Source organism: Mastigoproctus giganteus, chromosome 9 (assembly GCF_048544385.1).
Source record: "Mastigoproctus giganteus isolate SK-2022 chromosome 9, ASM4854438v1, whole genome shotgun sequence".
Taxonomy (NCBI): Eukaryota; Metazoa; Arthropoda; class Arachnida; order Uropygi; family Thelyphonidae; genus Mastigoproctus; species Mastigoproctus giganteus.
The window spans coordinates 60,081,174-60,105,159 of record NC_143583.1 but is presented as its reverse complement, the minus strand read 5'-3'; the positions used below and the strand labels follow the sequence as shown (position 1 = coordinate 60,105,159).

Genomic DNA, 23,986 nt, shown 5'->3' with positions numbered 1-23,986 from the left:
CCTGGTGGATAACTTTTCTCCCAGGTAGTAGTAGTAGTAGTGGCATGTGATGCAAGAAAGCATGTGTATGAGCTTATGCAGCATCAGCCAAAAAAAACAAAAAAAAATCACACCATTCTCTCCAAATGCCTGTCCAGTTCCTCCTTAAATTTATTCAACCTATCAACTTCCACAACGACAGATGGAAGTTTGTTCCAGCAATTAACCACCCGCTGGCTAAAGGAAAATTTCCGCACATCTATTCTACATCTGTCTTTTCTTAATTTGAATTTATGCCCCCTTAGGTTCGTAATCTGAACAAGTGGAAGGATCCCATCAGAATTCAGCGTGCTCAACCCATTCAAGACCTTATACACCTCAATCAGATCACCACGCAGGTGCCTAGTCTCCAGCCACTGCAATTTGCAGAACTTAAGCCTCTCTTGGTAAGAGGATCCCTTCATTCCCCTCACCAATCTTGTTACCAGTCCCGCCACGTGGAGGCAGGAGCAGTGCCACCAGTGACCAAGCGAGAAGGGATTAGTGGTTAGTGTGTTATGTAGGTTAGCCTTTCTTTTTGGAAAGCTTACTTCTTTATTGAGAAGAGCAGAAAAGAAATAACTTAGTAAACAAACACTTGAAAATTCTCTGAAAACTGCTAATTCTAGAGGTGCTTTGAGACTCACTTTGATCACTCGCTTGGCACTTGTGGGGGCCTGGTGGGCAGGTAGGTAACCTGGTAATACGAGTGACAACCAATTAGTGGTTACTAATTGTGAAGATATTCACAATATGAGTAACAAAAATGATGCCATTTCACCTACTTCACTGATTTTCTACTAACTAAACTGATCCATTGCACTAACTTGTTCACCTAGTAAATTCCCCATAGTCTGAGGATTTCAGCCCTAAACCACTTTTTATTACTCTACAATCACACATCTCTCATATTGTAAGGTTAAACTTCATAACCAAGTTGTCACTCATTGTATCACAGGCCACAGATGAGATGAGAGGCCAGCAAGCTTCGAAACGGTACCTTCTGGGTGGTGGTGGTATCCACCAAGAATAAGTAACATTAGGCTTCTCTACTGGTGAAGCACTACTTATTCGAGGTAGTGCAATAACAGGCAACTCGTTGTGAAGGCATACACAATATGAGATGTAACAAAACCAATGCCATTTCACCTACTTCTATGATTTACTATGAACTAAAATGATACTTTTTACTAAACTGGTCATCTAATAAATTTCCTAGTCTCTGGCTTTCAGCCCTAAACCCTTTTTAATGCAATAATGTTTATAAATTTTGTTAATTATCCTTATTGAAAATACAATCATTCTTGTATTATAAAAATCCTATTAATTTTTGCAATGGTAAGTATTATTCATTTTTATAAATACCTATGTAAATGTCCCCTCAAATTATTTAAAATCCGAAAGATCTTAAATAATTTGAAGTGACACTTCCATAATTTGAAACAATGAAAAGCTGCCAATATCCCAGGTGATGTGGTAAGGTTTTTTTTTTTTTTTGGCTGATGCTTTATAAGCTTGCTTTCTTGCATCATATGCCACTACTACTAATAATAATAATAAAATATTTGGAATGTTCCAAGCTTGCTAACTGCTAATGTCCCAACGCTTCTAATATATTTATATATTTCAACATCTTCCAGCTTAAACCACAGAAAATGAAACAGGTTCAATACCGAGGTGTAACTGTTGTGAAAAGAACTGCAAATACCTTACATCCAAAAAAAAATTAACTGCATTATCTTATTTTATAATTCAATCTGAAATAAAATAATTGAATTTAACAATTTAAATGAAACAACCAATTAAAATAATCTTACCCATAGGTCCGCCAAACTGCGCAGCTGCAACTATAGAATCTGAAAAATTGACACGATACTTCTTTGGCCATTCCATACAATACAGTTCGGTCTTCCTGCAAACACACACATTTATATCAATATGGGCAGTGATGGCTCTAATACTTTTTTAGCAGTTGGAATTTTAACAAAAAATTTTATGGAAACTTTAAGCAACACTCAAATTGGACTAATATGCAAACAGAATACCATTCCAGTTGATAAGTAAACTTATCAACTGGAATGGTATTCTGTTTGCATTTTATCCCAATAATCTTAATTTCAGAACAGCAATCAAAAATTAAGCTTAATGCGCTCCAGTTGTTAAATTCCAAAGGGATAAAAAAAAAAGTTTTCAAAAATATTAGGCTCTCCCAAAAGACAAGTCCAAATACATTTATAATTAATCATGGCATCCAAATACTAATACTAATAAGAATGTAGTGTGCAATGATTGCAGGTGTTTAGTATTTAAACATAGTTTTGTAGCCAAACACTAGTGTACCGGTAGTTAATATTTTTCAATTTAAGCACTGATTGTAGTTGTAGTAGGGTTTTTAGGAGCTTCAGCAACTAAGGCCACATTGCTCCATGTATACTGTCAGTAAATTACTTGTGTTCTGCAGTCAATTTTCTATTTGCTGGACAAAAAACCTAAATTTCCAGGAATAAAACTCATGCTACCCTCAGTACTGATCCGCGCAACATCATAAATCTAGAGCCGTACGTTCATGCATGTGTGAGTGTGTGTGTGTGTGTACGTACGTGCATGACTGTGTGTATATATATTATTTCTAATATTTCACTTAAATAATAAAGTAAATTATATATTCTATTATTAATACTGAATATTATTAATACTCAGAACATTAATAATTTATATAAAACAGCTACCTCTTAAAAATCTTAAACTGCTTCATGAATGAAATCAGAAGCTTGATACTGTTTAACAATACTCTAAATGACCCACACATGATGAATAAGTAAATGTAAGTATACTGATATCATTAAAGCTTATATAGCATCAGCCAAAACACAAACACACTTCACCCATCCTTATCCCCCAAGAAATTGTCTAGTTCTTCCTTGAATTTATTCAAACCATCCACTTCCACAACAACAGATGTAAGCCTATTCTAACAATCAACCACTCCCTGGCTGAAAACAAATTTTCATTTCCTACTACCCGCACATCTATCCTGCGAAAGGTGTGTAGTCCCAGCAAAAGGAAGAATACCATTCACATTCACCTCACTCAATCCATTCAAGACCTTAAACACCTCAATCAGATCACCTCGCTGGTGCCTGGCCTCAAGATGCTGAAATTTGCAGAACTGAAACCTCTCTACATAAGAGCACCCTTCACCAATCTAGTTGCCCTTCTCTGAACCCCTTCCAGTAGATCTACATCCTTCCTAAAGTGAGGCCTCCACACCTATATACAATACTGTAGATGCATCCTAACCATGGCCTTGTACAAAAGAATAATCACCTCCTTATCCCTATTAGCAGAGTTTTGAATGGAATGTATGTCATTGACAAAACCCCATGAGCTGTCCTAGCAGCATATGGGGTTTTGTCAATGCACTGTTCAGAAAATTTCATATCTGACTGCACAATTACTCCCAAGTCTTTTTTCATTTTCTACTATCCTGAGTGTAGTTCCACACAGTTGATAAGTTACTCTGAGATTACTATTACTCATATGCAGTGCCTTGCATTTGTCAATGTTAAACTTCAACTGCCATTTCTCAGCCCATTGACCTAATTTTTCTAAATCTTTTTGCAGTAGCATACCATTATTACTGTCGTTAACCACCCTGCCAACCTTTGTATCATTTGCAAACTTTGACATTAAGCCTGATATAATTTCATCAATATCATTAATAAATAATGAAAACAATGGTATACAGCACTGAACCCTGGAGAACTGCACTGATAACATTTAGCATTAGCATTAGTAGAGGCATTTGATGCAAGAAAGCAAGCTTATGCAGCATCAGCCAAAAAAAAAAAAAAACCCACTTCCACTTCACCCCTCTGTTCGTTCAAAATACCTGTCCAGCTGAGCCTTAAACTTATTTAGGCTATCAACCTCCACCACAAGGGATGGCAGTCTGTTCCACCAACCAACCACCCTCTGGCTAAAGGCAAATTTCCGCACGTCTATCCTACATCTGTCTTTCCTCAATTTGAATTTATGCCCTCTCAGGTGATTTTTCTGAGCTAGAGGAAGAATCCCATCAGCATTGAGCATGCTTAAACCATTCAAGGCTTTATACACCTCTATCAGATCACCTCGCTGGTGCCTAGTCTCCAGACACTGTAATTTGCAAAACTTAAGCCTTTCTTCGTAAGAGCACCCCTTTGTTCCATTCACTAATCTTGTTGCCCTTCTCTGTACTCGTTCCAGCAGCTCTACATCCTTCTTGAAATGAGGCCTCCAGACCTGTATACAGTACTCAAGGTGTGGCCTGACCATCGCCTTATACAATGGAATAATCACCTCCTTATCCCTGCTGGAAAAATTCCTGTATATCATTGACAATACTCCATGAGCTACTCTTGCAGCCCGTCTGCACTGCTCAGAGAACTTCATATCTGCCTGCACAATCACCCCCAAGTCCCTTTCATGCTCTACCACTGTCAGTGTAGTACCACAGAGTTGATACGTTGCTCTGGGGTTGCTTTTTCCCATGTGTAGTACTTTACATTTGTCAATGTTAAACTTCATTTGCCACCTCTCAGCCCATCTGCTCAACCTTTCCAGATCCTGTTGCAGCAGCATAGTGTCAGTAGTGTCCTTGACAACCCTGCCAACCTTTGTATCATCTGCAAACTTGGACATTAAGCTTGATATACCATCATCAATATCATTTATAAATACAGAAAACAATAATGGACCCAACACTGAGCCCTGAGGGACTCCACTAATAACATTAGTCCACGATGAGCAGTGTCCATTGATTACCACTCTCTGTCTTCTCCCCCTCAACCAACCCTTTATCCATAGCAGCAATTTGCCTCCAATGTCACACTGCTCCAATTTGTGTAGCAGTCTTCCATGTGCAACAGTATCAAAAGCCTTTCTAAGATCCAAGTATATAATATCAAAGTTATTCCCTGCATCCAGTTCTTTTGTGACTGCATCATAGTATCCAATCAAGTTGGTCAGGCAAGACTTCCCCTTAACAAAACCATGCTGTGTCTGAGCTATAACTGAAGTCTTGTCTAAATGATCCTGCAGTGCTTCTTTAACCAGTGCCTCCATTAATTTTCCTGGAACAGAAGTTAAGCTCACAGGTCTATAATTACTTGTGTCAGCCTTTGATCCTCCTTTGTGAATTGGGGTCACATTTGCACATTTCCAGTCTATGGGTACCTCCCCTGAGTCCAAGGAAGCTCTCATAATTATGGCTAAGGGTTTGCTTACTTCCTTTGCTGCCTCCTTTAATATAACTGGATAGATCCCATCCACCCCGGGTGCCTTTCTTGTGTTTATCTTCAACAGTTTCTCCTCCACTTTACTCGCAGTTATTTCAAGATTCTGTAGCTTACTGCTAGAGTTGAATACACCTCTGGCATTCCCCTTGCTGAATTTATCCACAAAGAGCAGTGCCCATTGATAACCACTCTCCATCTTCTTCCACTTAACCATCCCTTTATGCACAGCAGAAACATGCCATTATTGCCAAATTGCTCCAATGTATCCAGCAGTCTTTCACATGCAACAGTTTCAAAAGCCTTCCTGAGATACAAGTATATAATATCAAAATTATTTTTTGCATCCAGTTCCTTGGTCACTGCATCATAGTAACCTATCAGACTGGTTAAACAAGACCACCCATTAATAAATCCATGCTGTTACTGCAGCATAATTGCATTCTTGTCCAGATGGTCTTGCATTACTTCTTTAACCAGTGACTCCATTATTTTTCCTGGAATATAAGTTAAACTGACAGGTCTGTAATTACTCATGTCACCTTTTGATCCTCCTTTATGAATTGAGGGATACATCTGCAGTCCATGGGAAATCCCCCCCCCCCCCAAATCCAAGATTGCTCTCATAATTACGGCTAAGAGTTTGCTCACCTCCTATGCTGCCTCCCTTAATATGATTGGATCAATTCCACTAGTTTGCTCACCTCCTATGCTGCCTCCCTTAATATGATTGGATCAATCCCACTACCCTACGTGCCTTTTTTTTTATGTTCAGCTTCAACAATTTCTCTCCCACTTTCCTTTCAGTTATCACAAAGTCATTTAGCACCCTGTTGGAATTTGATAAACTTCTGACATCCCCTCCCTTAAAGAATTCCTCATGTGTAGGAATGTAGATGCAAAATATCCATTCAATTTGTCAGCAACCTGAGCAGCGTCATCAACAGTTAACCCATTGCCATTAAGTGGCCCAATGTGATCCAACCCTTCCTTCTACTTTTAATATAAGCATAGAAGTCTTTGCTGCTTTTCCTGGTATTCTTCGCCATTGACTCCTTATAATACTGGATTATTTCCTCACCGAAATAATTTCAACAGAGTCTCATAGGAAACATGTTCAAAAACTCAGATATATGCTTAAAAAGTTTTCTTCACCCTTAGTTTTCAAACATTGTAGATTAATGACCAAAAACCAAGACCTGTAATTGGTTTAACCATCTTTTCCATCTATATTAGCTATTTATTTTATTTTTTTTTTTTTAGAACATTTGGGAGATTTCTGGAGCATTCGGGAGCTTCCTGCAACAATTGAGAATGTTCTGGAATGTTTTAGAATATTGTTAAGTGTGGAATAAAGATCAGGATGTATCTGGAAGGTTCTAGAACTTTTGACAAAGTTCTCTAGAAACATTATGAGCCTTCTAGAAATTTCTCTACCAGTATATATATATATATATAAGCGAGTTCCACACCAAGTCAACATTTTCATATTTAAAAAAGTGTATGTGATTCAGAGTGCAAGTAGGGAACAAAATAAACAAATGTTTTGTTGAATTAGTGTTTTAAACAAGTGTTGTGTGCATTAGTGTAAGTTGTAAACTATGTTTAAATTAGAAATAAAAAATCTACAATTTTCGACTCTTGATACTGCAAAACTGCATTCAATCAATCAGGCAGGATTTAATGATTTGGTCACAGATTTGGATCTCTCCAAACCCAAGGATCAATTACTAGGCTCACAGCTTCAGCAGTGGAATCTTCTTGAAAAGGGTGTCTTTTTATAAGAAGAGGCAATCTAACAATGACCTATTACTCCACAGATGGTGCTTTGGTTTATTGAAACCACGTTCAGGAATTAATTGATTCATCCAAGGTTAGTTTGAAAGCAGTTTTACTTCATAAAGGAATGTACAAGTTTGTGCAATAGCAGCATGTTAGTACGCTGCAAACTCTAAATTAGCTAAAAACGGCATCATTTTAGTTATATCTCGTATTGTGAATACCTTCACAACAAGTTGCCATGATAACTCGAATAAGTAATACTTCACCAATGAAGAAGACTATTTTTACTTATTCTCAGCAGATACCACCACCTGACAGCACTGTTTCAGGGCTATCTGGCTCATCTTCAGTGGGTGGATAGGTACCCTGGTGATGCAATGATGGCAATTCAGTTATGAATTGCCATCATTGCCTAACACTTTTGGGGCTTAAGCTTTAGGCTGCGTAAGAATTTGACAACATACAAGTTTGTACAATAGCAGAATATTAGCACCCAGCAAACTCTAAATTAGTTAAAAACAGCATCTTTCTAGTTATATTTCATATTTTTAATACCTTCACAATGAGTTGCCATAATATTGCACAACCTTGAATAAGTAATGCTTCACCAATGGAGAAGACTATTGTTACTTATTCTCAGCAGATACTACCACCCAGATGACACTGTTTCAGGGCTATTTGGCCCACCTTTGGTGGGTGAGTGGGTAGGTACTTTGGATTAACTTTAGCAACTTGTATGTTGTCAAATTCTTATTCCACATATCTCATTAATTCATCTGACATCCATTTAGGTCTAAGTCTTGAACAGTATTTCTTCAATGATATGAAAAACCTAGTTACTTCTTTGATTACTTCTCTAAATGCTTCCCATTTAGAATTTGCTGTTGGTAACATCATCATCAGTAGGTTCCACTGCATAGAATTTAAAAACTATCTGAGACCACTGTAGTTACTCTTACGAAAGCAAAAGCCTTTCCCTTTACCCTTGACAGTAGTTGTCTTTAATTAAATTTCACATTAGTACACTGTGATCACTGCCACCTAGTGGGTCTTTTACCTAAATATTTTTAATGCATGAAGAATCACTGCTGATAACCAAATAAAGAGTACTGCTTCCTCTTGTTGCCTCTCTAACATGCTGCTGTAGCAAACAGTCATTCCAGAAATCTACACGAATCTTGCTAATGTGTGTGACCATTCTTCCACAAATTCCCATCAACATCTTGAAAATTAAAATCCCATTATAAGACATTCTGATCTACTGGCCCACTCTATTTCTCTGTACAGCTGTTTGGTATATCATCAGTCATTAGGCCTATAACACACTCCTATTTTGTTTTTCTCAATTTTGTTTTTCCCAGTACTTATATCACACCAGACTGAACCAACATTGCACCAGTCCCTGATGTTGACTGGATGCCTGCCTTAGAGTTAATATGCTTCTTAACTAAGAGCATAACCCCTCCACCTCTGTTGTCCTGTCTGTCCTTCCTGTATACTTTGTACTCCCCATATACAAATTCAGCATCACTTATGTCTGAGTGACACCATGTCTCCGCTATCCCTACAAGATCTGCATTTAATGACTTAATCAGTACTTCAAATACATCAAATTTATTTACAATGCTCCTAGTATTAAAGTACATGTAAGTGCACATGTTCTTACTCATAGTTACCCTTACACAGCCCATGTATTTACAGGTTCCATGATGACCCACAGCAGGACCTGAAATCCCTGAAACCTTGCTTTCCAAGTTTCTGCATTTCTCAATTGCAGTGCACAAATCACTTTCACCTCTGCCTGTGGCTACTATTAATCCATTAGTCTGTGAATCTCCCCCAAGCTAGTAGTTTTCCAACTGACCTGGCACTGCCTCAATAGCATCAGCAAATATTTTTGTACCCCTTCAATTTAAGTGCATCCCATCCCTGTAGAAGCAGTCTCTCCTGTTAACAAGCACAGATCACTGAGAAAAATTCTATCCCATAAGCCTCGCACAATCTCTCCAGGGCCGAATTGATTGACAAGGCTCTCATCATATACTCCCTCCTATTGAGTCTGGGCAGAATTGTAGACACTTTCAAATTTAACCCTAACTCATGAATTTTTTTCATCATTGACTGTACTTGTTAAGTAAGTCCTCAGATCTACCCTTAATGTCATTAGTATCAATGTGTACAACAATATCACCTTTTGTGTCCTTAAAAGATAATATCTGCTCTACAACATCATCTACTTTTGCCCCTGGCAAATATACCCTGGTCTTATTCCATCTATCCTTCTTGCACAACACATTTCCCAAACCCCTGACAATAGAGTCACCAAAACAATCACCTCCTTTAGGACTAGCACATTCTGCCTTGGAGATTGCCACTATGTTGCCTGATGCACAAATGTGAGCTCTGGTGTTGAGTTGTGCAGCTGAGAGCTTGATGGGTCCCCATTTTAATTCCTTCGAGGGCATCTACCCTACTCTTCAAGCTATCATAAATGTCCATCAGAATGACTGAGCTGGTGCCTAATTTCTTCACGCTTCACTTTATCAAAAACTTGGCCAATGCAAGACTTCATTATGAAACAGATTCAGAAAATGTTTGGCAAGATTTTAACCATGGACAAGACTTTAACCATGGATCCACAACTTACAGCCCGAGTTAAAGGTGCTGCAAAACACACATCAAACCACAACGAATGAAATACATTAGTGTGGGTACAAATTGCTACTGCAGCCACTTTATTCACGAGATCTGGCCCCTACCAGAATTTTTTTGCCAAACTTTTCAAAATTTGCTTGGCTGAACAATAATTAAAAAAAAAAAAACAATGATTTGGATTGAAGCATTTTTTTTTTCAGGCCTTAAATTCTGCAAGAGTAAGATAACTGCACTGTGACATCACTAGAACAAGGGGATGCAATCTGAAGATACTATATGAAAAAATACTTGTAGAAGAATAAGAGAAATTTACCTCAATATGATAAGTATAACACTTCCATATGATACTCTCCAAAAATTAAAACAAATAAAAGATTAACGCAAAATGATTACAGTAAAAAATCAATTCAAAAATTAAATAAAATTAATTAAAAAAGTTTAATGTAAATTTTGAAAAACGATTTTCCTTCCTGAAGCAGACAGTGCTTGTCAACAGGAATGAAAATTACGGAGTATGTGAGCTTGAATCTTAAATAGAGAAATTGTTTATCCTCGCACATGCGTGTAAAAGTCCATGATTATTTGTCTTCGCGCATGTGCACAAAAGACCATGAATCGTGATCTTTTGAACAAGCCTCTTTCAGCAAGCAAAGAGATAAAAAAAAAAACAACAATAGCAAATTGAAAGATATAAAATTAAAATCATTAAAGGTCCAGCTATGAACAAAATGGAATAATGTTATAACAAAGTAAGGATATAATTAATGGAATTCTCTTCCAGTTGTCCTTAACTGTTTTTTTAACTTGTTTTGCTTTTACCTCTTCATATCTGCCATTGGTTTTTGATGAGCTCTGGAGTGGCAGAAAGAGACAGACCATCTCAGCAACCATTTAGTTTTCCCTACTTAAAATATTTTCTAATTTCTTCTATTAAGTGGATCCATAATCAGTGAAACTCATATCCAAGGGAAAGTTCTATCATGTAAAATAACAATCACTGGTATTATCAGTGATGTAACATGAAGAGCATGGGCATGGTGTAATTTTTTTTAATCCTTTCTCATTTTACATTTGCTTTTCGGTCCACACCTTCTCCGGGGGGGGGGGGTCCACTACAAGTGGAATAAAATTCCCCCCTCCGATTAGAAAATAGTAATTTTTATTTTATAAACCACGAATTCAATAAATTTATGCCAAATAAACACAACATGAAAATCACATCAACTAAGTGTGGTACTCATTAGGTGGAACACAGCAAAAATAAATCACTAAAATTCAAAATACACAAAAATTTCGAAATAATTAAATGGGCAATATTCCTGGCTGCACAAATTATAACTAAAAGCCACTATTTCAAGTGTCTGCATTTTTGTTTTATGGTTTTCAGGTTCCCTTTATTTTCACACAAACCATCTCTTGATAGTGTTTTACACAAACTTGCGACAAATTTTTTGTTCATATATCGCAGGCCGCGAATAGGTTCACCTGAATTGTTTCCTGACAGATGCTATTGTAATTATAGTGTCCCGCGGTTTTCAGGGGGAGGACTAAACAATGTCCAGGCAGAGCGAGGAGTCTACTGCAGCCACTAATTCAATCTTCAGCAGTTTCGCTTTATGGTTTTCACATTCCCTTTATTTGTTTTTTTTACAGCAAGAGTCTACTTGTGGCTAATTCTTTCTCTGTATACCGCAAACAAGATGGTTTGGTCACAGCCTATAAACAATACATTTTATAACCTTTTTATTATAATGCATCTGTATTGCAAGATTGCATGAAGATAAGCTTAGAGGACTCAAATGAGTTATTGGAAAAATTAATATATGAAATGACTGATACATATGCAAAGAAAAAGCAATGAAGAATAAGATTGTTATAATACAGTACTTGCATGTTTGATTATAATTTGTATTTTTTTTTTTTTGTGAATTTTAATTGGTGATTTTCATATTATTAAACTGTGATTATTGTCAGTGATGTGGTTTTCGTGACTCACTATTAGTCTTTAGGTGTTAACTAATAAATATAGTTCCTTTTGTTTCCTATTTTGTTTTCTCATATTCTCTTATTATAACATTCATAAATATGCATAATCTGTATATTTATATTTATGCATATATATGCATATTATGAATAAATTTATATTTATGCATATACAGTAAACCCCCGTGAATAGCGGGGGTAATGTTCCTGAGAAATGCCGTGAATACCGAAAACGCGAATACTGAGTTATGGCTCCCACTGAGTTAAACGCGAATACTGAGTTATGGGGGTAATGTTCCTGAGAAATGCCGTGAATACCGAAAACGCGAATACTGAGTTATGGCTCCCATATTAATAAAGGGGTTCCATTTCAAAGTATGAAATATATAAGAAAAACTAGTCTAAATTTTGTCTATGTATGTATTATATGTGCTATGTACATATAATACATACTATAATATGACTATGTACATAGACAGTACATAGTGAAATGCAAGCATATGGCATCGAAATGAAAATAAGAAACAATTTAATATTAAATGTAATATTTATTAGAAATTTCAAACAAATCTTTCAAACCAGCGTCTTTGCTAGCTAAAAAACTTATCCCACCAGTGCTATCACCAGTTTCGCTAAAGTGTTGATAAAGGAGTTTTGCCTTTTCACGAATGATAAGTGAACTTAACGGAATTTTAATTTCAGTTCGGTCTTCTATCCACAGATTTAAAGCTTTTTCCATTTTTTCTAATTTAACATCACGAGTTACAGAGCAAATTTTTGAAGCAATTAGCGCGTTTTCATGGACACTATGCCAGATTTTTTCTTCCGATTTCTTGATTGATCGTATCGTTGACTCATTGATTTTATAATATTTTGCCACTGAGGAGACAATTTCACCATTAGAAATTTTATCTAATAACTCAATTTTATTCGCTAATGTCATCACCTTCTTTGATCTTTTCACATTTCCCTTGTTATTGGTAGCCATATTTTTGTACGGGTTAGAAAGAACTTGTCCACAATAAAGTCACTTTCTTCCGTTAACAAATTCGAACAAGTCTGTTTTACACTGCAAAACGGTAGATTTATCACTTTTGTAAGCATATCATTTTATAAATTGATAAATTTATTCAATTTATAAGCATATAAATTAAAAGCAAACGACGAAACCTTCCATGACAAGCACATAACACATACTGAACAAGGATTAGCGAGAAACATCCATGCTCGCAATTTTGTCACCCCTCTCCCCCACCCACTGAGCACTGTTTTGACCGGGAAAGATGATTTTAGCCACGCCCGTACTTTTTTATGGCGGAAAATGTTCACGGCGCTTTAAAATTCACATTTTTTTAGGTTTCATTTTATATTAAATCAACGACCGCGAATAGCAGGGGTTTACTGTATATGCATATTATGAATAAATTTATATTTATGCATATTTATATTTGCATCTGTATATTTATATTTATGCATATTATGAATAAATTTATATTTATGCATATTTATATTTTGTGGCACATCCTTAAATAGCAGATCCACGGCACTCATCACATGGTTCCTCGGGAACATGGCTGGAATTTCCCATTTAATGCACCAGAACTGGAAATGACTCGAGAGCGTGCTAGCTAAAACCGTTCATCTCACCCAGGAACAACGGTTTCAAAGAGGGGATGTAAGCGTACACCCTTGTCTCTATTAATGGAATTGCTAGCTGCCCCAACAACTCTAACAACTCTACAGTAACTTCATCTTCCCCCGGGGCTTTCTGATTCTTCATTTTCTTCAATGCATGTTCTACCTCATCAGGAAGAATATCGGGTATGTCGTATGTGTTGCTACTTTGCAATCCATCTTCCCCACTGCTGGCATCATTCCCTCGCTCCTTGTATAATTCTCTATAGTAGTGTTCCACTATTTGAATTATGCCTTCTCTGCTGTTTATAAGTACACCATCGCTATTCTTCAGTTTCAGTATCATTTGTCTTTCTGTATTACTGCTCATGGCTGCTGATTTAAATCCTTCATTTTCCCTTAATGCTTGTTCTACTTTTCTTGGTTAAATCTTCTTAAGTCCTCTCTGAGTCTCTTTCTAATGGCTTTGCATAACTCAGTATACTCAATTTTCTCCCTGTCGGTGTTTTTCTTGCTCTTCACTTGTCGTCTTCGGTTCATCATGACAAGTGTTTCTTGACTAATTTTTTCTTCTTTGGATTTCTTTTTCCCTATAGGTTTCTTAGGCTTTATCACTTTCAGAAAATTGTAATATTCCTCGTCGATATCTTGGTCCTGAGCAGTCTGCAGAAGTTCAAAGTTGTTCTTAAGTTCCAGTACATACTGCTTTTTCTCCTCCTCTGTTATCTCAAAGACCTTTGTATTATTTACTCGAGTCAGTTTTTTTCTTTCCTACATCTATATCAAGTGTACATCTTACCATTCTGTGATCACTTCCAACATTTACCTTATTCAGGACGGTAACATCATTCACAATATATCTTCTGTTAGTGAGGATGAAGTCGATTTCATTAGTTGTTAATCCATTTGGACTCTTCCATGTCCACTTTCTGTTCATCCTTTTCTTGAAAAAAGTGTTCACTGCTGACAGTCCTTGAGATTCTGCAAATTCCACAAGTCTTTCACCTCTTTTATTTCTTTCGCCGTAATAATAGTATAGTGGGTTTTCTGCTCATCTAGAAGACTCTCAATTTCGGTGTACATTTCTTCAACCTCTTCATCATCATGGCTCGATGTTGGTGCATAAATCATTATAATCTTTAGCCCCAATACGTAAACTCTCAAGCCATTTACGGTCCCAGAACCCCTGTGCATGATCCGTGATGACAGCATCCTCCGGGGAGATTTGATGTTGCTTCTTCCAGAAGTGTTCTGCCATGGCAGACTTCCCATAGTTTGTGGACTTTATTGCATTCATATGCTCCCCCAGATGGTCTTTCAGTCGTCGTCCCGTCTCACCTACATAACACACCCCATAATCCAGGCATTTAATTTCATATACCACCCCACTGTTGGCTTCTTTCGTTATGGGGTCTTTGACACAAGATATCATTGTGCAAACTCCATCCCGGGAGTTGCATACAGCATATCTGGCACCCCCGAATTATTCGTGCAATGTGGTCTGAAAGGCCCGGATAGTAGGGAATGTATGCAGTGCTCACAGGGGCGAACGGCTCGGTACGGGTGGACTCCACTCCTCTAATAATTCTGTCCAACACCCTCTGGGGGTAGCTACATTTCTTGAGGTCCCCCGTGACACGAATAATTTCGTTATCTCTGTCCTCGGAGGTGCTACAGTGGGACCACACCCTATCTACTAAAGTCTTGACAACACTACCCTTGTGTTGGCTGGCTTGTGCCGAGGTATAATGAGTATATTGACCTCAGCACATAGGCTTTCTAAACACTTTGGTCTTGAGCCTACAACCATCCCTAATAACCAACACGTCAACGAATGGTAGGGTTCCCTCTGCTTCCACCTCGAAGTAAATTTAATAAAAGGGGAGAAGCTATTAAGTACATCAAGTATCTGATCCTCCCTCCCCTTTTGTATAATGGTGAATGTGTCATCAACAAATCTTTTCCATTTATGCATGGGAAATTCCAAACCCTCAAAAATTCTAACTTCCAACTCTTCCATAGCTAAGTTAGCACTATGGCACTAATGGGGGAACCCATGGACCTGCTTATACATGACATCTTGGAAAACCATGGTGGTACTGGATAAACAAAACTCCACACCCTCACAAATATCGTTAACACTAAGAGGAGACCTAGTACTTAACATAACATCCTTTTCTAATGCCATTCTAACACATTGGACTCCAAATTTAATAGGGATACAAGTGAACAATGATGTAACATTGAAAGAAATCATAATTTCGTCTTCTCGTATAGTCTGTCCTTTTATAAAATCCACAAAATCTTTGCTATTCTTGATAACAAAGTTGTAAAGTCCTATGGGTGTGATCAACTTGGCTAGGTACCTTGATAGAGCATACGTGGGTCTATTTACAAATGATACAATTGGCCTGCGTGGTACGCCCACTTTATGTATCTTGGGGAGCCCGTAGAATCTGGGTAAGCGGCATCCAGCAGCATGTAATGACCAATATACCTCCTTGGATATCCATCCTGACTTGTGCCAACGCTGTATAAGGTTATTCACTTGTCGCTCCAAACTAACCAACGGATTTCTACGGAAGACTTTATACGTAGTGGTATCTTGCAATAATTCCAAAGCTTTATTAAAATATTGCTCCTTGTCCAAAATAACTGTAGCTCTACCCTTGTCCACAGATAAGACTACGATTTCGTCATCTTGTTTAAGTTCCCTCAAAGCCCTTTTTTGACTAGTACTAAGGTTGGAGGGGGCCGGCTAGGCCTGGCTCAGGATAGCCGCAGAGGGCTTTTAGGGAACTTAAACAAGATGACGAAATCACAGTCTTACCCGGCGTAAAGTCTAATTGTTCAATATTTATATTTATGCATATTATGAATATATTTATATTTATATCTGTATATTTATATTTATATATTTACATTTATTTATATCTGTATATTTATATTTATACATATTATGAATAAATTTATATTTCTGCATATTTATATTTATATCTGTATATTTATATTTATGCATATTATGCATAAATATACAGATTTTTTTGTAACATATATATGTTGTAAATATTAAATAATAATAAAAAATATACATATACTACATGTACCCCCTGAAGTTTATATTCTTCCCCCTGATGCATGTACCCCCAAAATTTACGTTCCCCGTTCAAACGCTCTGGATTCAATACTGTTCTCCAGAGCTCAGGTCCTTATTGCAGCTGCACCAATCAGTCAATATCAATTTAATGCAAGAGCTCTAAGTACAAGTACAGTGACATACATATAGCCACACAAGTAACAGTGCTGGAGTGGGCTGGGTTGGAGTACATAACAAACCAAATTTTCCTAGAGCAAGTCAAGTACAACTGGACAAGTGCCATAAGCATTACATATAGTGCATCTTTAAAATTAACAATAAAAGAAAGAAATAACAAATAAAAGATAAAGACACACATTAATAACAATAATTATACATACAGCATTATAAAACTAAGAACATCACAACAACAACAAAACTGGACAAAGATAAACAAAAACTAAGTACTCTCACAAGCAGTAATTTATAAGGGAAGAATTAATGTCAAAGATCAGATAGAGAAAATGAAGTATAAGAATAAAGTTAACACAGTATTCTACCTAACAGATGAGGATAATAAAAAGATTGCAAAGAGATGCAAGATCTAAAGTGCAATATTGCCATTGCACCAAAAAACCCCATCAACAATAGCAAGATCTAACAGCTGAAGATGACAAAGAAACTGGAAAGAGATGATCATTTTTGTGATAATTTCCTACAAGTTGGATTTGAACAAGGTTCCTCTGAGGAGCCAATATTGAAAGAGGGAGAGTTTTTTTGTTTTGTTTTTTTTTCGTATTTGGCAACTCCAACCCATATTGGAGAAGCATATAAAATGGTTGCTATCAGATTAAAACATTATTCAGTAATTAACTGGGGAGAGGAGACATGCAGATGTTTTAAAATCTAAATGTTTTTTGTAAATTTTGTCAAGAGTTAATTAAATTTAGAGTCAAAGATAACTCAAAGTTCTCTGTGAGTTTTTCCAACTTCAGTAATTGGGGTAACATCAAAGGAGATGGTAATGCCAAAAGACCTCTTTTTGAAAGAAATTTGCAAATGTTCAGATTTAGAAGGATTATTGGAAGATTAAATACAGGGCCAGATAATCCATGAATTATTTAATGGTTTTGGAAGTTAAATTTGCTGGAAGAAAGGAGTCAATGGAGTTCAAGTTAGACAAGATTTTTACTTCATCAGCACAGGAGGAGATCATATGAATTTGTTGCAAAACACTTTGTTTTGCAACAAATTCATGTGATCACAGTATGGCAATTCAATGTATACAACAGTTTTGTGTATGCAACAATTTCGTGAATGATTTTGCTGTAGGTGACAATTTGCTGAAAGATAAATGGTGATTATAACAATTCGGTGAGTATGACAATTTGGTGAATGCTTTGGAAGAATTCTGTGTATGACAAAGCAAAACAGAGAATGTAACATGCTGTGCTATAAATGGTGAATTTAGTCATCACAATACTGTTCTTAATATTTTATATTTTTGATGGGGCATACTATCCACCTTTGTTTTTTAATGCACATTCTACTAATTTTTTTTAGGAGAGCCGATTAAAAAAGTGCCGCAAACAGGTTAAAGATTGGGATACACAAGAAGCTTGTTCCCACTTTACTTTCACTTCTGTAAGTTGCATTTTTTAGGAAATACACAAATATCTTGCAACTTCCCAACCCTCAGAAATTCATATTGCTAGAATAGGGTAGGCTTCGGAGTTTTCCATAAAAGAAAAAGGAACTTACCGTCATTAACTTTCTTTTCCTGTGGTTTCTGTGTAAATGAAGTTCTTCTGGTTTCACAACCCTCAACCAGCCATGTTACTGAAACAGCATATGCTTTAACAACTTACACAGTGATAATCTTCATTTCGGTTCCTTTCACCTGGTTTCTATGCCTATAATTAAGCTTCCCAACCTTCAACCAATTCATGCTCTTGGAAAAGCATAGGATTCAACTGAGTAGGTATGTTAAATAAAAAATTAATAATCTTATCTGGATTAACCCCAGGGGCTCACATCTGGTGAGTATGGGCTTGGCACACCCAGGGTCCTGAGCTGGATATCATCATTCTTCTCTTTCTTGGTGATTCCCTTCTATTTTTGACACACTCTCTCACACTCTCTCTCTCTCTCTCTCTCTCTCTCTCTCTCTCTCTCTCTCTCTCTCAGGGTAATTAGGGAATTTTTTTTTGGCTGGTGCAGCATAAGCCTCAGGCTTCCTTGCACCATATAGCTAATAATAATAAAATAATAAAATAATAAATAATAAAGTAGTAACAATATGGATGAAGTCATGCAGAAATAGAAATGTACTCACTTTCCAACCTTCCTATAAAAGGATTGACGTGAATCCTTTTATACAAAATGAACGAAAAAATATATATACCATTTTCTTTTTTTCTAAATTTCTGCATTCCTCTTTTCTAAGTCACCAAAAATTTTTCGTTTCCCAAATCTTTTCCATCATTGATTGTGTTAATTTCTGATACCTGTACGATACACTGAACGATACACATGCACGAACTCACCAATTGTCTTTCAAGAAATTGTTACATACAGCTAAATGTCATTCATCAAATTGTCTTGAACACCAAACTGCCATTGCACCGAACTGTCGCATAGAGCAAATTGTCATGCACCGTATTGTCGTACAATGAATTTTACTGCAACAAAAGGCGCCTCTGTAGCCAGGTGGGCAGGAGCAGCAGTGCGTAGCACACGCTTCTTGATTAGACCGGGGTTCAAGCCCATGACCACCAAATACGGAGGATGCGGAAAGGTCAGGGAATGACCACCACATATCCCCCGAGCAATATGGTCTTAGTTGCTAATGCTCCTAAAAACCAAATAACAACAACAACTGCAACAAAATAATGGGAACCCATATAAGAGATTAGATTGGGGTGGGTTTTCAAAAAAAAAAGATATAAAAATGGAAGAGAACAGAACAGAATTGCAGAGATGGTACTATCTCGTGGAATACCAAATGAATAATAAAATCAACATAAAAAACAATTAATAATACATATAATGCTATAATATAATTAAACATTACAATTAATAATACATATAATGCTATAATATAATTAAACATTACAATTAATAATACAAATAATGCTATAATACAATTAAACATTACAATTAATAATACATATAATGCTATAATACAATTTAAGGGTTTAGTGTCAAACAATGTTAACTACAAAATCATTTTGTAGTCAATTTTTTGTAATTAACCAAGAAAAAGTTATTTGACATTTTCTTAGTTTACCTGAAATGTACTTACAGCCAAAACTAACTTGTAAAGTACTAGAGATACAGTTCTATGACATGATACGCATTGTAATTTGTATAAAGTAAAACTAAAGTTATCTCAAAAAAAAAAATGCAATTTTGTAGTTAATGTTGTTTGACACTAAACCCTCGAATTAAACATTGCAATTAATAATACATATTAGCATTAGTAGAGGCATACGAAGCAAGAAAGCAAGCTAATGCAGCATCAGCCAAAAAAAAACCTTCCGATTTCACCCCTCCGTTCATTCCAAATACCTGTACAGCTAAGCCTTAAATTTATTTAGGCTATCAACTTCCACAACAAAACAGGAAGTCTGTTCTACCAATCAACAACCTGCTGGCTAAAGGCAAACTTCCGCACATCAATCCTACAACTGTCTTTCCTCAATTTGAAATTATGCCCTCTCAGGTGATTATTCTGAGCAAGAGGAAGAATCCCATCAGCATTGAGCATGCTCAAACCATTCAAGGCTTTATATACCTCAATCAGATCACCTCACAGGTCCTAGTCTCCAAACACTAATCTGCAAAACTTAGCCTTTCTTCGTAAAAGCAACCCTTTGTTCCATTCATTAATCTTGTTGCCCTTCTCTGTACACATTCCAACAGCTCTACATCCTTCTTAAAATGAGGCCTCCAAACCTGTATACAGTATTCAAGGTGTGGCCTGACAATCGCCTTATACAAGGAGATAATAACCTCCTTATCCCTGCTAGAAAAATTCCTGTATATCATTAACAAAACACCATGAGCTACTCTTGCAGACTATCTGCACTGCTCAGAAAACTTCATATCTGCCTGCACAATTACCCCCAGGTCCTTTTCATTCTCTACCACTGTCAGTGTAGTACCACAGAGTTGATATGTTACTCTGGGGTTACTGTTTCCCATATGTAGTACTTTACATTTGCCAATGTTAAACTTCATTTGCCACCTTTCAGCCCATCTGCTCAAATTTTCTAGATCCTGTTGCAGCAGCAGCGTACAGTCATTAGTGTCATTAACAACCCTGCCAACCTTCGTATCATCTGCAAACTTGGACATTAAGCCTGTTTGACACTAAACCCTGGAATTAAACATTACAATCAATAATACAATTAAACATTACAATCAATAATACAACAATTACACATTACAATCAATAATACAACAATTAAACATTAAAATTAATAACATAATTAAAGTTGTTAACGTCAACAAAAGTTAAAGGATTAGCAAGGAAACAGAATATTCCCAAAAAAAATTTTAAGCAATTGTTTAGACATTGAAAAGTTAGTTACAGTTGAATAATTCAAGATACCATACTGTGTGTGATCCACATACATTGGGAAGAGTTCATTATATAAGAAATGTAATAAATACTGCAGAATAACTTTTAAAATGGTAGAAGAAACTGACATAAAAGATGGGTCATCTTTAGGAGCTTAATGATATTTACATTCAGGGAGGAAAGAGTATATACACTGACCAATCAGAGGGAAAGAAACTGGCTGCCAAAGCCTCATTGAAGAAGAATGTAAGGAAGTCCAGGATGCAATTGCAATTTTGAGGAAGAATAATGCAATTCTATCACCTCCAGCTGTCCCTTTAATAGTAGTCACGGCAAATGATGACAGAAAGAAAGCTTATATAGCATCAGCCGGAAAAAAAAAAAAAAAAAAAACAGTTCACCCATCCGTATCCTCCAAAAATTTATCTAGTTCATCCTTGAATTTATTCAACCTGCCCACTTCCATAACAACAGATGGAAGTTGAAAGAATTAACCATCAGCTGGCTGAAGGCAAACTTCTGCACATCTATCTTACAACCATCCTTCCTCAACTTGAATTAATGCCCCCCCATGTGGTGTGTAGTCTCAGCAAGTAGAAGAATACCATTAACATTCAGCTTACTCAATCTATTCAAGGATTTAAACCCCTCAATCAAATCACTCCAAAGGTGACTGGTCTTAAGATGCTGCAATTTGCAGAACTGAGCACCCTTTTGTTCCCTTCACCAATTGGTTGCCCTTCTCTGCACCCATTCCAGCAGATCCACATCTTTCCTAAAGATGTGGATCTGTATACAGTACCAGATATGTGGCCTAATCATGCCTTTATACAAAGGGATAATCACATCCTTATCCCTGCTAGCAAAGGTTCTCTATATCATTTACAATACCCCCATGAGCGTCCTGGCAGCATATCAGAGAATTTCATGTCTGACTGCACAATTGCCCCAGGGTCTTTTTAATTCACCACTTCCCTGAGTGTAGTACCATCTACACAGTTGATAAGTTACTCTGGGGTTGCTCCTATCCATGTGCAATACCTTGCATTTGTCAATGTTAAACTTCGGTTGCCACCTCTCAGCCGAACTGCTCAATTTTTCTAGATCCTGTTGCAGTAGCGTACTGTCATCAGTACCATTAACAGCCCTGCAGACCTTCGTATCATCAGCAAACTTAGACATTAAGACTAATATACCTTCATCAATATTATTGATAAATACTGAAAACAACAACAGACCCAGTACTAAACCCTGATTAACTCCACTAATAACATTAGTCCACAAAGAGCAGTGCTAATTGATAATAACTGTCTTCTTCCACTTAACCATTCCTTTATCCATAGCAGCAACTTGTCCTTAATGTCACACTGCTCCAGTTAATATAGTCTATTTTATTACATCAAAATTAACCCCAGGGACTCACATCTGGTGAGTATGGGCTTGGCACACCCAGGGTCCTGAGCTGGATATCATTCTTCCTTTTCTTGGTGATTCCCTTCTACTCTCTCTCCAGGTAATTCACATTTTTTTTTTTTTTTTTTTTGGCTGGTGCAGCATAAGCTTCGGGCTTCCTTGCACCATATGGCTAATAATAATAATAATAAAAATGCTTCCTGAAATTCAAGTATCCGATGTCAGAATTATTTTTTGCATCCAGTTCCTTGGTCACTGGATCGTATTAACTTATGAGATTAATTATACAAGACTTCTCCTTGAAAAATCCATGCTGTGATTGCAGTATATTTGCATGCCTGTCCAAATGGTCCCGCATTACTTCTTTAACCAGTGATTTCATTATTTTCCCCGGAACAGATATTAAGCTAACAGGTCTGTAATTACCATCACCTTTTGATCCCCCCTTTATGAATTGGGGATATATTTGAACTTCTCCAGTCTATAGGGCTCCCCTGAATCCAAGGATGCTCTCATAATTACGGCTGAGGGTTTGTTTAACTCCTTTGATGCCTCCCTTAATATAACTGTGTAGATTCCATCTGCCCCAGGTGACTTTTTTTATGTGATTACTGCCACCCATTGGGTTTTTTACCTGCAGATTCTTAATGCATAAAGAATGGCTGCTGATAACCAGATCAAGGGTATTGATTACTCCTGTTGCCTCTCTAACAGACTGCTGTAGAAAACAGTCATCCAAGAAATCCACAAAAGTCTTGCTAGTGTGTTAATGACTAACCCCTACAAATTCCATTCAACATCTGGAAAGTTAGAAACCCCCATTATGAGACATTCTGATTTGCTGGCCCACTCGATTTCCCTGTATAGTTGTTTGGTATACTCATCACAGTCATTAGGCCTATAACACCCTTGTATAAGGCAATGGTCAGGCCACACCTTGAGTACTGTATACAGGTCTGGAGGCCTCATTTTAAGAAGGATGTAGAGCTGTTGGAACGAATACAGAGAAGGGCAACAAGATTATTGAACAGAACAAAGGGTTGCTCTAATGAAGAAAGGCTTAAGTTTTGCAAATTACAGTGTCTGGAGACTAGGCAGCTGCAAGGTGATCTGATTGAGGTGTATAAAGCCTTGAATGGTTTGAGCATGCTCAATGCTGATGGGATTCTTCCTCTTGCTCAGAATAATCACCTGAGAGGGCATAAATTCAAATTGAGGAAACACGGTTGTAGGATAGATGTGCGGAAGTTTGCCTTTAGCCAGCGGGTGGTTGATTGCTGGAACAAACTTCCATCTGTCGTTGTAGAAGTTGATAGCTTAAATAGAAACAAGGCAGAACTTGACAAACATTTGGAGCGAGGAGATGGGTTTTTTTTTTTTTATTTGGCTGATGCTATATAAGCTTGCTTTCTTGCATCATGTGCTCTTGCTAATACTAACACACTCCTATTCTCAATTTTGTTTTACAAGTGCTTATATCACACCAAACTGACTCATGGAGAGAAAGTTAATTAAATTTTTTTATCTGATCCTTTGAAATGGAGTACAAACTGCAAATGGAAT

General features: G+C 36.9%; 1 protein-coding gene across 3 annotated transcripts in view; it reads right to left on the bottom strand.

Annotated features, from left to right (window-relative positions):
- Vps16A (vacuolar protein sorting 16) overlaps positions 1 to 23,986 on the bottom strand; it is a 489,369-nt gene that overhangs the window by 457,112 nt on the left and 8,271 nt on the right. For all 3 annotated transcript variants that reach the window (XM_090381825.1, XM_090381827.1, XM_090381826.1), the window contains exon 2: positions 1,836 to 1,930. In XM_090381825.1, the coding sequence (XP_090237951.1) occupies positions 1,836 to 1,930 (95 nt within the window). The remainder of the gene's footprint in view (positions 1 to 1,835; positions 1,931 to 23,986) is intronic.